The 16,839-nt window shown below is 39.5% G+C and overlaps 1 protein-coding gene across 1 annotated transcript in view; it reads right to left on the minus strand.

Annotated features, from left to right (window-relative positions):
• The window catches only part of LOC107146499 (ATP-binding cassette sub-family A member 17-like), a 103,345-nt gene that overhangs the window by 57,225 nt on the left and 29,281 nt on the right, over positions 1–16,839 (minus strand). Inside the window, 8 exon segments of the mRNA XM_048790059.1 lie at positions 311–354; positions 357–447; positions 1,371–1,543; positions 4,929–5,102; positions 9,910–9,988; positions 10,321–10,359; positions 11,677–11,793; positions 13,512–13,771. Of these exon segments, the coding sequence (XP_048646016.1) occupies positions 311–354; positions 357–447; positions 1,371–1,543; positions 4,929–5,102; positions 9,910–9,988; positions 10,321–10,359; positions 11,677–11,793; positions 13,512–13,771 (977 nt within the window).

The raw sequence follows: 16,839 nt of genomic DNA on the forward strand, positions 1-16,839 counted from the left end.
TGACAGATAAGTTACCCACCAATTGGCTGAATTCCAGCACGTCTCCAATGGTGGGTGTTTGGCACTACAGAATGAGAGGAGACTGCCTCTAAGAGACAGATCACCAGACAGGCCATCCAGTCACTTAACTCCACGACAGGAAACAGAACAAGACATTTCAAGTTCTATCTCTAAGTTTGAGGATGGCATTACAGAAAGAATTTAAATTCTCAGTCACAAAGTGTACCTTGTAAGCACTGTTAGAATAAAGCAGGCTTTTATGAGCTGATTCTTAAGTCCTTGGAAAGACATTATATATATGAGCCAGTACCTTGTATAGATGCTGGATTTCAATTCCTCTTATCAGATCAGTTCCTGTATGAACTCCTTTTTTGGAGCTTCATTAGGATCACCCATGTCCAGTAGTGCATGTGTAACTGGAATAGGCTTCCCATGCCAGTAGGAGGGCTGCAGAGGAAGTCAACCTATACATTAATCATATAGGTGGACTGACTTTATCTTCTGGAAGATAAATACTGTGGTAAGTTAAATCTTCCCTCTCTGACCTGCAGTTTACTCATATCAAATATTTAATGATGCCTGAGAAAGTTCATCAGCTCACTTGTGGACTCATTACCAGTCAACTGCATTTCAATCTATAACCCATGGTCCAGAGGAATGAGCTAGGAAAGCTAACTAACTAATCTCTAGGCTCAAGGTACTTAGAAAGCTACTAAGACGGCAGTCTAGGCTGGAACCTAGAGAAATACCAGAAGTAACCCTACCCATTTCCCCACACTCCGAGAATGGAAGCAAGAAAGTCTTGGCAGAGGTCCCAACAAGTGCCTGTGTGATTCAGTCAAGATCCTACAGGTCTGTGGCCACCAGAGGCCACTGCAGCAGACTGAGTCAAATGTGATACTTAACTTGTAAGAAAAACTTAGTTATCATGGGAGAGAAGGAAAACGGTAGCCTTTCTAGAGCCTTGAGAGATGGCACAGAGGTCTCAAAGAACTTCAGGGCCACCTCATCAGCACACCTCAATGGGGAAAGGGTGTGTGGGGTCTCTAGCATGTTGGAGATTGAGTCCTATGGGAGAATATGGGACCTGATACTTAATAGGCCCAAGTTAAGGCATTGCAGGCACTCCAGGGGAGACTACATGGTACTGACACCTCACCCCAGCAGTAGGGCAAGAATCAGGGAAACTAAGACTCAGTGTTAATTATGCACCATTGGCAGCTACAAGCTAATGGTTTGGAATGAACCCTGGCCAGAGACCTCCTGAGGATGAGATTTTGATCAGGACATCACTGAGAGATGTAGGAATATTGATGACAAATAATAAAAAGCCTAACATCCATCTATAAAGCAGCAGCATTAGAACTCACCATGGCAAAGAAGTACCAAGGCTTGGGTATCCCAAACTTCCCTGGGAAGATGGATTCCACATACCAGGTTATTATACAGTACAATAATGAATCCAGCAGGAGCATCAGCATCACCTGAATGAAGCTAAACTCTCCACGGATACTGCCCATGTTCTTCCATTGGATGCCTGTGCCTGTTACAAAGGAAGGAGGACATTCACTACATCAAAGGCAGAGAAGCCAACTGACCTTTCCAATAAGAGTCAGGAAACAGGCCAGTTTCTGCTAGGGCATTATGGGACCAACATGAGACATAGGGAAAGAGAGAGATACAGGAGTTGTGTCTAAGAGCTAAACTTTTGTTGTTATTGTTGTTGCTGGTTTTTTTTTTTTTGTGTGTGTGTGTGGTATTGGGGATGGAACATAGGGCCTTGTGCGTGTTAGGCAAGTGCTCTAACACTGAGCTACATCCCCACCCCTTTTTATTTTTCCTTCTGAGACAGAGTCTCACTAAGTTTTCCAGGCTTGCCTTGAACTTGCAATTCTCCTGCCTCATTTTCCTGAGTAGTTGGTATTATAGACATACACATTAGGCTAGAAAAAGCATTTTTATTATTATCAAAAAGGTGGTAGTACTTTCACTGACACCAAAAAGTAAGAAACTTGGGGGCTGGGGTTGTGGCTCAGTAGTAGAGTGCTTACCTAGCACATGTGAGACCTTGCGTTCCATCCTCAGCGCCACATAAAAAATTAATTAATTAATTAATTAAATAAAGTTAAAAAGAAAGAAAGAAACTGGGTGACCCAAGACACATCTCCACATTTCTGCACACACTATCTGGAATGCTTTTCTACTCCTCTTGCATCTTCTTTGTTGGCTAATCTTACCTCAAAGATCAGAGCAGATAGTACTTACCCAAGAATCATGTGTACCCACTCTCCTTGTTTGGGTAAGATGCCCAACCCACATGCATTTGGAACACCCTGTATTAACTCATAGAAGGTCCTGCATTGCATTGTGAATCTGCTTATTTACTGTCAGGGTCTATTACACAGAAGACACTGAACACATACTTATTCCACAAATAAAGGAAAGCACTGAGGAAGGCTTTGGCTCCATTCCTGGGTATACATGTATCCTGTGTGATCCAAGTGTTTAATCTGAACATGAGCTGACAAAGCTTTTCATTTAAAGCATCCAAAATGCTACATGTCTTCTGTTTCCACAAAGGATGGAGGAGTTAGAAATCATTAACACCACAGGAAAGATTCAAGTACTGAGAGCAGACAGACAGGCTATCTCAGTGCTCCCCAAATGTTAAGGTACTTACTAATCACTTGTGGATTTTGTTAAAATGTAGACTGATGAGGTCTGTCTTGGTGGGCTTGAGACTCTGCATGTCTAACAAGATTTTAGTAGGGCTGAAGCTGCTGGTCACAGGACATGCTGTGAAAGCAGAGGCCAGGCAATCTCTAAGGTCCTTGTGGGTAAGAGAGTCTCCGATTTGCCTTTCATTCTGTTTTTTTGCATTTTGGGTTAAAAATTTTGTACATATCAGGACTTATTCCAAAGTGGCAATAAACATTAATAATGCATGATTCATGAAAGTCAGAGACCTTCTCATCTAGGACAGTCTACAGTGTCCAAGTAGAAGAAAAGCATAAAGGTTTCCACAACTCTGTAGACCTTTGATTGTGAGTTAACTTTATTTTTATTCATTATAAATATAAGGTTGAGTTGACCAGGTTGGCCTCAAACTTGCAAACTTCCTCAAACATCCTCCTGCTTCAGCTTCCCAAGTAGCTGGGATTACAGACATGGGCCACTGTACTCAGCTGAGTATCCTTTCTCATAAAGTGACTAATCAAGTATTTTCTTCTAATTTTTAAATTTTAATTAAAAATTTTTCCACTTAACTTTTTGAACTATGAGATAACATTTTTAACTGATTTTTATGAGTTCTTCAAATATTCTGGATATAAGCCTTTTGTCAGTTAAATGTGTTATAAGTATCTTCTCCCACTCTGTTGTTTATCTTTGTCTTCTCTTTATGGTATCTTAATTTTAGTGTCAATATTTTTCATTCTTTTCAATGGACTGAAATCTCAAAAATTGTGAATTATAAACATTTCCTCTTTTTAATTTGATTATCTCAGTTATTTTGTTATGGTAATAGAAACCTGATTAAAGAACATGTTAAAAGCATATTCCGGGCTGGGGATGTGGCTCAAGCGGTAGCGCGCTCGCCTAGGCATGCGTGCGACCCGGGTTCGATCCTCAGCACCACATAATAAACAAAAATGTTGTGTCCGCCAAAAAATAAATAATAAATAGTTCTCTCTCTCTCTCTAAAAAAAAAAAGAAAAAAGCATATTCCTCAGGCTGGCATATAGAGAGGTAGTAGAATCTTCAGCATATGGGGCTTAGTGGGAAATCTTTAGATAACTAGGGAGTGTGCCCTTAAAGGGGATTATGTGACCCAAATTTCTTCATTTTTTCTTCACTCCTTTCCTCATTATGTAGGAAGTTTGTTCTACATAGTCATATCAGGATGTGCCAACCTCTGAGAGGCCCAAAGCACTGAGGCCACCTGCTCTTCAACTATGACCTCCAAACTGTGAGCAAAATAAACCTTTCTCTTTGTAAGTAAATTATTTCAGGTAGTTTATTATAGTAACATGAAACTGACTAATATAGTCTCCTAGATCAACCTGTAAAAGAAGAGACACTAGGGGCTGGGCTGTAGCTCAGTGGTAGAGTGCTTGCCTCGCAGGTGTGAGGCCCTGGGTTTGATCCTCAGCACCACATAAAAATAAAATAAATAATAAATAAAGATATTTAAAAAGTCTTTAAAAAAAGAGAACTCATTAAAAAAAGAAGAGACACTAAAGGCAATAAGAATAATATATGATATATATCTGTAAAGTTTTAAAATATTATCCAAGCTTCTAATCATAAGTCTCCATATTTTGTATCTATAATTACATAGGCATTTAATTTTCTAATTCTTTTTTTTTTTTTGAGCCAGAGTCTTGCTATGTTGCTCAGGCTAGCCTCAAACTTCTGAACTCAAGTGATTCTCCTCCCTCAGCCTCTCAAGTAGCTGGGACTACAACTGCACACCACCACATTCAGTTCTAATTTCCTAATTATTTAATATGCTTTAGTTCTTTTCCCCAAATATATTGGTTATTTTTTTTCTTTCAGTACTGGGGATTGAACTAGGGGTGCTCTATCACTGAGTTACATCCCCAGCCCTTTTCACAGTCTCATTATGTTGCCCAGGTTGGTCTTGAACTTGTGATCCTCCTGCCTTGGCCTCCCAAGTAGCTGGGATTACAGACATGCGTCATTACAAACAGCTTTCCAATTTTACTGTAAATTGTATGGTTTGAACCATATTGTGTATTTCCTTAGAGTCGCACAAAGTATCTACCACAGTTCTAAGAATAATGTAAATGCTCAGAACACTGAATGAACTGTGTCAGTTATATTTATTGGTAAATGAAGGTCAGCCTTGCCTGGGGCAAAGCATCAAGGCACCACCCTAGAGAGAGCTTGGGAAAGATAAATCTCACTTTTTGCCTCAAACATGGAGATGAAGTGGACTCCCATTGCCATGGCAACATTTGAGAAGAGACAAAAGGTTATCTTTTCAAAGTAGCTCCTCTGGTGGTAGCTGAATGTGAGGTACAGGTAGGGGAGGTAGGTGAAGAAGAAGATGATGCCTCCTGAGGCAGTTCCAACATGTGCTGCAAATTTAGATGGAAGATATCAAGAATTTCATTAGAAATGCACAAAGAACTATGACATATCCTTTTTTCCCCTGCCACAGTAAGGCAAGTATCTCTGTGTTTGTCTCAGCATTTCAGAGAAGAAGCAATCTCTTAAAAATTTTTGATAGAGACCTTTTACAGTCGTATACTCACTGGATTAAGATGAAAAACATTTGTAGCACTTAAAATGTGAAATGACCTTTATATAAAGGCATAAATATCTGTGTAAAACTTTCTCTCTTTAAAACTGCATTAATTTCTCCTACAACAAAAGCCCTCTTCTTCAAAGATGAGTGGTAGTTTGAAAAGCAGCTATTAACTCCTACCGGGCAATATGCCAAGTACTTTATGTATATACATCATCTTATTGAATCTTCATAACTTCCCTGTTTTTCAGAGGAGAAAACTGAAGCTTAGTCACACAAAATAAATTTGTTTAATGTCTTGAAACTAGTGAGTTATGGTAAAGAATTCAAGGTTTTTCAGTCTGTAGACATAGTGGCTCAAAATTTGGATCCAAGGCCAATCTGGCTGACATCTGGGAGCTAAACTCAAGTTAAATACAGATGTTTAACTCCTAGAAAGTTAAAAGAATAAGAATTGAAAATATGGGCTGTGGCTTTGGCTTAGTGGTAACACAATTGCGTGGCACGTGTGAGGCACTGGGTTCGATTTTTACTTTTCTTAATATTTATGTGTGTTTGTTTTAGGTACTCTACCATTTCCCCAACAACTTGTCTACCCCAAATCACTTCCTCTCTCTTCTCCTGCTACTAACCATCTTCTTTAGATTCCTTTCACACTTCCTAAGATCTAATAACTCTATATCCTCACCTCCTACCCCCTCAAAAATCTCATCCTACCCTTCACCCACCCCCATCCCCAAATTCTTTGTCTACCATTGGAAACTGAAAACTCTTGCAAACCTACTATTTACATTGTAGATAATAATGGAACTCACCATTTCTGTAAATTGTGACTAAACCAGAAACGCCTTAATAACAACTATTTGGTTTAAGGTTGTATATTGTTTATATTGGGATCTGTTAACAACTGATCTTCCCCTCAAAGGAGAGGTATTAGAAACCTGCAGGGGCACTATAAGCCTATAGGTAAAAACAGTAATGCCATGGATCTGCAGTGTTAGAGGGGAAGACACACAAACAACATGAAAAAACAGGGGAAGAAAGTGCTCCAGACAAATCAAGATACTGCATTATTAGAATCCATGGCCACAACAACAGAAGAAATGACAGAGAGGGAGTTCAGGATGTACAAAATTAAAATGTTCTGTGAATTAAAGGATGATATAAGAGAAATATGGGCAGCAAAAGATCATTTTGATAAAGAGCTACATAAGCAAATACAGGAAGCAAAAGCTTAATTCAATAGGGAGATAGAGGTTCTGAAATAAAACCAAACAGAAATCATTGAAATGAAAGAAACAATAAACAAATCAAAAGCTCAATTGAAAGCATCACTAACAAATTAGACCACTTGGAAGACAGGACCTCAGACAATGAAGACAAAATGATCTTGAAAAGAATGTTGACCACACAGTAAAGATGGTAAGAAACCGTGAGCACAACATTCAAGAAATATGGGATAACATAAAAAGACCAAATTTAAGAGTTATTGGGATAGAGGAAGGCATAGAGTTCCAAATCAAAGGAATGAACAATCTATTCAATGAAATAATATCAGAAAATTTTCCAAACATGAAGAATGAATTGGAAAACCAAATATAAGAGGCTTACAGGACAACAAATGTACAAAATTACAACAGATACACACCAAGGCACATTATAATGAAAATGCCTTGCATACAGAATAAGAAGAAAAATTTTAAAAGCCACCAGAGAAAGGAATCAGATTACATATAGGGGGAAAAACAATTAGGATATGTGGAGATTTTTTAATCCAGATCCTGAAGCTAGAAGATCCTGGAACAACATATACCAAGCTCTGAAAGAAAATGGATGCCAACCAAGAATCTTATGTCCAGCAAAATTAACCTTTATATTTGATGATGAAATAAAAATCTTCCATGATAAACAAAAGTTAAAAGAATTTATAACTAGAAAGCCTGTACTACAGAACATCCTCGGCAAAATTTTCCAAGAGGAGGAAATGAAAATCAGCAAAGGGAAGTATTACGCTAAAGGAAAAGTTAATCAAAGGAGAAAACAAGTCAAGTTAAATACCAAAAATAAACAAAATGGCTGGGAATACAAATCATGTCTCAAAAATAATCTTGAATGTTAATGGCCTAAATTCACCAATCAAAAGACATAGACTTGGGGCTGGGATTATGGCTCAGTGGTAGAGCACTTGCCTAGCATGAATGAGGCACTGGGTTCTATCCCCAGCACCACATAAAAATAAAAACAAGTAAAATAAAGGTATTGTGTCCATTTGCAACTAAAAATAATTTTTTAAAAAAAGAAATAAACTGGCATATTGGATTAAAAAAAAAAAGACCCAACAATATGCTGCCTCCAAGAGATTCATCTCATAGGAAAAGACATTCACAGACTGAAGGTGAAAGGTTGGAAAAAATCATACCACCCACTTGGACTGCAAAAACAAGCAGGGTTTTCCATCCTCATGTCAAATAAAGTAGACCTCAAGCTAAAGTTAAACAAAAGGGATAAATAAGGACATTTCAAACTGCTCAAGGGAACCATATGCCAACAAGACATAACAATTATAAATATATATGCCCCGAACAACAGAGCATCTACATTCATCAAACTCTTCTCAAGTTCAAGAGTCAAATAGACCACAACACAATAATCCTGGATGACTTTAACACAATTCTTTCACCAAGGGATAGATCTTCCAAACAAAAGCTGAACAAAGAAACTATAGTACTCAATAATACAATCAATAGCTTAGACTTAACTGACATATATAGAATATTTCATCCATCAATGAACGAATACACTTTCTTCTCAGCAGCACATGAATCCTCCTCTAAAATAGACTGTATATTATGCCACAAAGCAACTCTTAGCAAATACAAAAAAGTAGATACTACTCTGCATTCTATCAGATAATAATGGAATGAAATTAGAAATAAATGATAAAATAAAAATAAAAGCTATTCCAACACTTGGAGACCAAATAATGTAGTATTGAATGAACAGTGGGTTGCAAAAGACACCAAAGAGGAGATAAAAAATTCGTATGGGGCTGGGGTTGTGGCTCAGTGGTACAGCGCTCGCCTTGTGTGTGAGAGACCTTGGGTTCGATCCTCAGCACCACATAAAAATAAAAAAACAAAATAAAGATATTGTGTCAATGTAAAACTAAAACATATTTTAAAAAAATTCTTAGAGGTGAATGAGAATGCTGATACAACATATGAAGTCTCTGGGACCCTATGAAGGCAGTACTAAGAGGAAAGTTCATTCCTTAAAAGAATAAAAAAGTCAACAAATAAATGACCTAACATTATATCTCAAAGCCTTAGAAAAAGAAAACAACACCAAAAGCAGTAGAAAACAGGAAATAATTAAAATCAGAACTGAAATCAATGAAATTAAGAGAAACAACTGAAAAAATTGACATAACAAAAAGTTTGTTCTTTCAAAAAATAAAAAAATTGATAAGCCCTTAGCCATGTTAATGAAGAGAGAGAAAACCCAAATTACTAACAAACGTGATGAAAAAGGAAATATTACAACAGACACTACAGAAACACAGAAGATAATTAGAAATTATTTTGAAAATTTGTACTCTAATAAAATATAAAATATCGAAGGCATTGACAAATTTCTAGAGTCATATGATTTGCCCAAATTGAATCAGGATGATATACACAATTTAAACAGATCAATTTCAAGCAAAGAAATACAAGATGCCATCAGAAGCCTACCAAGCAAGAAAAGCCCAGGACTTGATGGATACACAGCTGAGTTCTACAAGACCTTCAAAGAAGAACTAACACCAATACTTTTCAAATTATTTTGTGAAATAGATAAAGAGGGAACACTTCCAAACTCATTCTATGAGGCCAATATCACCCTGATTCCAAAACCAGGCAAAGACACATCAAAGAAAGAAAAGTTCAGACCAGATACAATGAACACAGGTACAAAAAGTTTCAATAAACTTCTGGCAAATCAAATACAAAAACATATCAAAAAGACAGTGCACACAATCAAGTGGGGTTCATCCCAGGTATGCAAGGTTGGTTCAACATATAGAAATCAATAGATGTAATTCATCATATCAATAGACTTAAGAGAATCATATGATCATCTCAATAGATGTAGAAAGAGCATTTGACAAAAAAACAGTACCCCTTCATGTTCAAAACACTAGAAAAACTAGGGATATCAGGAACATATCTCGACATTGTAAAAGCTATCTGTGCTAAGCCCCAGGCCAACATAATTCTAAATAGAGAAAAATTGAAAGCATTCCTTCTAAAAACTGGAACAAGACAGGGATCCCCTCTTTCACCACTTCTGTTTTATTTTTTATTTTTTTAGTTTGTAGTTGGACACAATACCTTTATTTTATTTATTTATTTTTATGTGGTGCTGAGAATCAAACCCAGTGCCTCATACATGCTAGACAAGTGCTCTACCACTGAGCCACAACCCCAGTCCCTAATCACTTTAATTAATATGTATGACTGTGATGTAGATGTCCATGTCCATTCTTTTGAATGTGGGTATCCATAATATAGGTGATAGAAACGACATTGCTTCCATTTAAAAAAATCATAAATACCCTCTGACAGAAAATTATATAAATTATATAAAGAACTCACCTCTTTGGAAGAATGTGCTGATCATGAATGCAAAGAAAATTGTAGCAACAGCAAAACACATTAGAAAAACAAAAATCAGTTCGATCGGTAGCGGGAGCGGAGAGCGGACCCCAGAGAGCCCTGAGCAGCCCCACCGCCGCCGCCGGCCTAGTTACCATCACACCCCGGGAGGAGCCGCAGCTGCCGCAGCCGGCCCCAGTCACCATCACCGCAACCATGAGCAGCGAGGCCGAGATCCAGCAGCCGCCCGCCGCCCCCGCCCTCAGCGCTGCCGACACCAAGCCCGGCACCACGGGCAGCGGCGCAGGGAGCGGCGGCCTGGGCGGCCTTACATCGGCGGCGNCTGCAAGCACCTATTAATAAAGGTCTTAAATAATTAAAAAAAAAAAAAAAAAGAAAAACAAAAATCAAACTAGGATCACTATTCTTGAACACAGCCATGTTTTCCACCTAGAAAACAATCCATAGATCTACAATGTTTACATGGAAAGAATGTGGAGAAACCACAAAGTGCCTCATAAAACATTGCACAAAATGTTTTTAAAATTCAAGATATCTTAAAGTAAACAATATACACAGTTTTGTGTGCGTGTGGTGGGGAGGCACTGGGGATCAAACTCAGGTGTGCTCAACCACTGAGCTACAATCCCACACTTTTTATTTTTTGTTTTGAGACAGGGTCTTGATAAGTTGCCAAGGCTGGCATGGAACTTGCCAGCCTCTTGTCTCAACCTCACAAATTGCTGAGATTACAGATATGTGCCGTCACACCTGGGTTATACTCAATTTTTGAGACTGATATTTGGTCAGTATCCTCTATCATTTACAAATTATGCTCTGTACATGTATTTTTTTTTTTTTGTGGGAGGAAAGCATAGGTTTGGATTTAAATTTGTGAGTCTGTTTGTGTTTTTGCCACTAGGGATTGAACCCAGAGGTGCTTTATCATGAGCTACACCCCCAGCTCTCTTTATTTTTTTAGTTTGAGACAGGGTCTTGCTAAGTTGCTGAGGGACTCATTAAATTGCTAAGGCTGGCCTCAAACTTGGGATCCTCCTGCCTCAGGCTCCTGTGTCACTGAGATTATAGGCATGTGCTACTGTACCCAGTTGGATTTAATTTTGACCCAATGTGGATGTTTCTTTCTTTTAATATCCCATTTTTCATTATCATTACAACAGATAAATTTGGTATTTATTTTTATATCTTATATCCTATTTATTATGATATCGTTTTAGTATTTTCTGGCCATTTTATTTGTTTCCTATATTTTGCTACTTGGTCTGGGTTTTCTTGCCTTCCTTTGCCCAAACTGACATAATTTTAGCAATTTAGGAGATAAATTTTCATATATCCAAATAGGGGGTTATAATTTAGTCATTAAATGTAAATTGGCAAAATTTCATTGACTGTGTAAAAGTACAAAAAGCCATAATACCATTAATGTAAAATAAAGTTTTTTATCATTTATAATAACTATTATCAGTTATTTGTGAAGTTTAAAATTTGTATTATTTTAAAGTTTCCAAAAGTACATCTTTTAGCATTCTACTTTACTAATGAAATTAGCCACACCCATGTACACTACTTGAAGATCAGAAAACTGAAGGAAGGCAAAGATTCTAATTGCTTAATTCCCCAAAGTTTCAGTGAACACCGCCATGTATCAACCTGAGGTTTTCCAAGCAGTCACCAGTAACCACACCAAACCACATTTCTTTCCCACCCATTCATAGATTAGCATGTCCTAAAGAACAAGACATGTACCTCTGTGCAGAAGAGAATGGTCATGATAGAAACAGCAATGAAGACAGAAATGAAGAATGTGATGAACCAAGCAACCCAGTGCAGCCAGCTGTTCAATCCCATCATATACATATATTCCTAGAAAAATCAGAAGAACTAGATGTTATGACCAGTGCTCAGTCCTTTCTGGTCTGATCCAGCAGTCTGTTATAAAGACCCAAGCAGACTGGAATGAGGAGTCATGAGTTTGTACTGGAAAGGGAGGTTAGTGGAGGCTAATGGGAGACTGTGTGAGTTGGAAAAAGGAGTACAAACCAGTGAGTTGAGTGGTATTTATCGGTTTAGATATAGTACAATAGGCCTTGTATTTAAATTATTCCCCTTTAGTAATGTAAGTATACTATTGATTAGTTCATTTATTGAATGCCTCCTATAAGTGAGGGCTCCTATGGCCCAAGGATGAAGTTTAAGTTTCTTATACATCCTAATTTTAAATTCTGTTGGTGGTTACTTTGTTTTTCAAAAGCAGTATTTAACCTTCATTCATCTAAAGAAGAGTCTCAAGTGTAAAAGAGAAAATGCACGACCAATTTAATGATTGAAGTGCAAATATTTGATGTCCACTAGCACTCTACACTAGTTTGTTGCTGAAGTAATTGAACAAACTGGGACGGTCAAACTCCATCTCATATCTGGAAACTAAAAGGGAATGCTGGCCACACACTGGGAGCTCATAGTTCCTCTAGGGATTTTCAGTAGGTGCAGAGTCTCAATGTTATCCATGGCAGCAAAAAGGAGGCTCCCTTGCCTTCCTGCCACTCTAGAGCAGAGCCAATGCACTGTCAGTAGCAGCCTCAAAAGGCACCTGAGTTGGTTTCTGCTCCTTCAACTGACTACCCAAGATAAAGCAGGCCAAGGAAGGCAATTTTCTAGCTATAAATGTTATCAGTGAGGTCAAACAATGATCAGAGAGACACTGCAATCTTTTTTTTTTAATCTTTTTTAGTTGTAGATGGACACAATACCTTTATTTTATTTATTTATTTTTATATGGTGCTAAGGATGGAACCCAGTGCCTCACACATGCTAGGCTACCATTGAGCTACAACCCCAATCCCTAGCAGTCTTTTTAAATACACAGTTGTAAGAATCAGTAGAAGAAGAAAATTTAAGAGTAATAAGATTGTTGTTGTTTTTTTTAAAGAACAGAAGCCAGACATGGTTACACACCTGTAATCCCAGTAAATCGGGAGACTAAGGCAGGAGGATCCCAAGTTCAAGCCTAGCCTGAGCAATTTAGCAAAATCCTGTCTCGTAAAAAGGACTCATTCAATCCCAAGTACCAAAAATAAAAAGCAGAAAGCAAGATGAGAATAGAGAGTAGAGCAAACAACAGGAGGCAGGCAAACAGAAAAGTGTAAGGAGCAAGTAAAATTGGTTATTTCAGCAGCAACTCAGCAAGACCAACCCTGTCTAAAGTAGTGTCTTCCTTGGAGAATGCTTCCCATCCACTCTGCCATGAAATGAGAGAGAGTTGTGGATGGATGATCATCCCTTCAAACAAGCATCCTCTGAACACCTTCCTCATGGGAGGCAATATGCTACCCAACCCGGATAAACGAGGCTGGACCTTCCAAGGCTAAAATCAAGGATTCCTGCAATAAAAATGAATGGCATCCTCTAAATTGCAAGTAGGTTAAAAATGAATGTAGTTCTATGTTTCACCTGGGAGGTCACTCTGACACCTAAGCAACTTCTTAACTGCTCGGGCCTTATTCCTGCTCTGACCAGTTTCACTAGCAGCTCCCCAGATCCCTGTCCCAGGAGAGCCACCCATCTGATGCAGATGAGGTTACCTTCAGTTTTCTCTCTTTCTCCAGTAGGACAGTATTGATGATGATGAGCTCAATGCATATAAAGCTGAGCATGAGGAATAGTGGAAACTCGTTCTGAAGGACCAGGAAGAACCCGTCCTGAATATGGGGCCCATGTGGGAACCTCTGCAAGAGCATATTGAGTCTCTCAAACATGTCAGCTGATGCATTGCGAGCATGGTGATGCATAATGGCTTTGTCCACAGCATGCTGTATGCCCAGGAAGCCTTCTTTGTAGTATCCTACAAGAAAGTGAGATATCAAGCATAAGAAATTAAGAAAGATTGAAGATGTGAAACAACTGATGATTCAGACAGATCACGGCTAGCCATTTAGAGACAGACATTGGCAAGACAACATCCCTATAGCCTGCATGCTACCGTACAGAGTAAAGAGGGGAGTTACCATGGAGCCCCCTTAGGTTGAGATGATGGCTTGTCTGATCAGAGATGGAATACAGGAATCCGGAACCAACAAAATAAGGAATGTCCCACATGAGAATCTCCCAAGGTCTGGGCAATCATATCTTCTCCCTTCTACTCAAACTCTGGGGAATGGAGTTCTTGTTCTGCAGTTTTGATCATCCAGCATGTACAGGATGATTAAACTCAAAGCACTTAGAAGACATAGCCCCCTGACCTATTGTGACCTGTTTCTTAGTTGTCACATCTGCATAATCCAAGGATTATGTCTCTGAATTTTGCTGCTAAGCCTCAAAAATTGTCATTACCACAAGCAATGCACATTTCAATCCAGTGTAGTGTACCAGGGTCATTTTTTAGGAAAAACAGGTTAAAAGGTGAAGATTCTCCAAGAGGTAATGACCCTACCTCCAAGCATGGGCAGCCAGCCTTCCATATGGGCAGAGCAAGGTGGGGTATATTAGCTGTGTAGTAGAAGTGACTACTGTCCTTCTATTTTCTAGATCTAGGCAGACCTAGATCTGTCAGGATGAAAAAGGTAGAGGCAAATCATCAGTAATAAATTCTGGAAATAGCTTTGCGTTCTTGGTTATATGTAGGAATATTTTCACTGCATAACTGCTGAATCTTTTCTAGAATCACATGAAACTATAAGTACCTGGATGTGGGTTCTCACATGGTGAGCATGCAAGCCCAAGACTTCAAGCCAACTGTGTGGTCATTGTAAAATGAGGTGTAGATTACCAACTATTTTTAAAAAAACAGTTATTTGCCTAAAAGGCATTCACCCTAAATCTCTCATAAAGAGGGAAACCATAAAAATCTAAAGAGACCATGATTCTTTCACAAGAGAACTGGATCCTGGGCTTTCTCATAGGAATCTAATGCTTACTGTGAAGGACAGAGGTTGAATAGAACTCCAGTGATGTTCTGCTACTTCTCCAGAAGGCTGTCATGGCAGAAAGGAAAGCAGAAGCCTGTTGTGGCAGAAAGGAGAGCTGGGGCTGTAATGGTTCAGGTTGGTTCAAGCAAACTAGGTATCAAATAGGAGTGTCTACTTTGTCAGATGCCGTTAGATCTTTTTCCACAGCAGAGAGTGTCGCGTTCCTGGCAACAGAAACACTCAGACCTTTTGCCCACCCAGGGACGCCACTTGCCGGGCTCGTGACTAAAACACTCAGGGGTCACTCCAGGGGAACTGGGCTAATTGGGCTGCTCAAAATAACCACGCAAGAGACAGAAATACCTTTTTCTTTGGGGGTGCTGTGGCGGCTCCTCTGACCTTAAGGGTCAGCAGAAAGAGAGAGAGGGAGCCCACACGTGCTGACCCCTTTTATTGAGGAGAAGCTATTTAAATGAGGCAAGGGGCTGAGGATTAGCTTCATGATGTCTGGGGCTGAGTTTAGCTTCATGATGTCTGATGTCAGCAGGCTGACTGACATATAGGTAGGCCACACCCAAGGACATAGTAAGAGAAGGAGACACACAAAGGGTGTTTCCATGGAACATTCTATCTCAAACAGGGCAAGGGGTAATATTACAAAGGAATAGGTGAGCATAGCTCCACCCATAGGGATGTAGGAAGGCACGCCCATGCACGAAGACACAGTCGCTCATACCCTAAAAATTGGGGCTAGTGTCCGGGTTACCTAGGCAACCAGATCACAGAGTGACTCATGATGCCGCACCAATCAGAAGGGAGACAGACACAGTCGCGTACTAGTTTGGCCTTCCACAAGAGAGCAAGCTGATGAGAAGCAGCCACTCAGAAAGGCTCTCCTTTATCCTCACTAGAAGGTTGCCAGGGCAAAAAGTCAGCATGAATTCCCACAGAAAGAGAACTAAAGCACCAAGGGATCATGGCCCAGATTTAGAACCACACACCATCCCTTGGGACAAATTAGGAGCTCTTGGAAGCACACCCTTTGGTCTTAATGTTCTGTCAGCTTCTCCTGAGCAAGACTGGTAGGGGAAAGGAACCTTTCTGAGACCAAGGATAGGAGCATAGTCAGCCAAGATCATGTGGCCTAGAAGAGGAAACTGGGATTCTTATGCCAGTAGTCGGGTGGGGCAGGAGGGCAGAATAAGAATCAAGAAGATCTAAAATATCAGAGTGAGTAAAATCAAAGTGAAGCATTAATCAATGCAGAAGCCAGGCAGAGTTCAGAGATTCTGGGGACAGAGCTGGGAAGTATCCTCCAAAGCAAGAAAAGAATCTTTAGAGCTGTCCAGGCAGGCATGGAGCCTTTCAACAGTGAAGAAAGTTGTGTTCTGTTCCTCCTTTATTAAATTGAACAGAAAAGATGAAACACAAAGGGCGTAGTTAGTGGAAAGAGGCATGCTAGGTATGGATAAATGGAACATATATGTTAAACAGGATATGTGTTCAAAAGAACAGAACAGCCTGGGGGTGTAGCTCAGTGGTACACTTGGCTAGCATTTATAAGGCCCAGGGTTTGATCACCAACACCACAAAAGAAGAAGGAGGAGGAGGAGGAGGAGAAAGGAAGGAAGGAAGGAGAAAAGAGAGATAACGAATAAATAGGAGTGGAACTTACAAGTAGAAATGGCCAGATAAATCTGACACATTTGTAAAGCACAGATCACTTTTTCCCCATGATGATGGATATGTCATCCCTACATTGGCCACCCACTGGTAACACCAGTTATGGTTGCACTCTGTCCCTGATGTCCTCTGCCCAAGAAACACAGACAAAGCCCACAGGTGCTCAGCAGGCTACTCAGAAGCTACAGGGACCAGGTGGTTCTGCCCCAGTACCTCAAGTAAGTGCTGGTGTCTGCTGTGACCCAGAGGATATGCAAATGTTGGTTCTCCAGCCTTGGGGATCGATTTCCTGGCAGTAACCTCTAGAGCTATTATTGCATCA

The sequence above is a fragment of the Marmota marmota genome, unplaced genomic scaffold (assembly GCF_001458135.2).
Source record: "Marmota marmota marmota unplaced genomic scaffold, marMar, whole genome shotgun sequence".
In the NCBI taxonomy this organism is placed as follows: domain Eukaryota; kingdom Metazoa; phylum Chordata; class Mammalia; order Rodentia; family Sciuridae; genus Marmota; species Marmota marmota.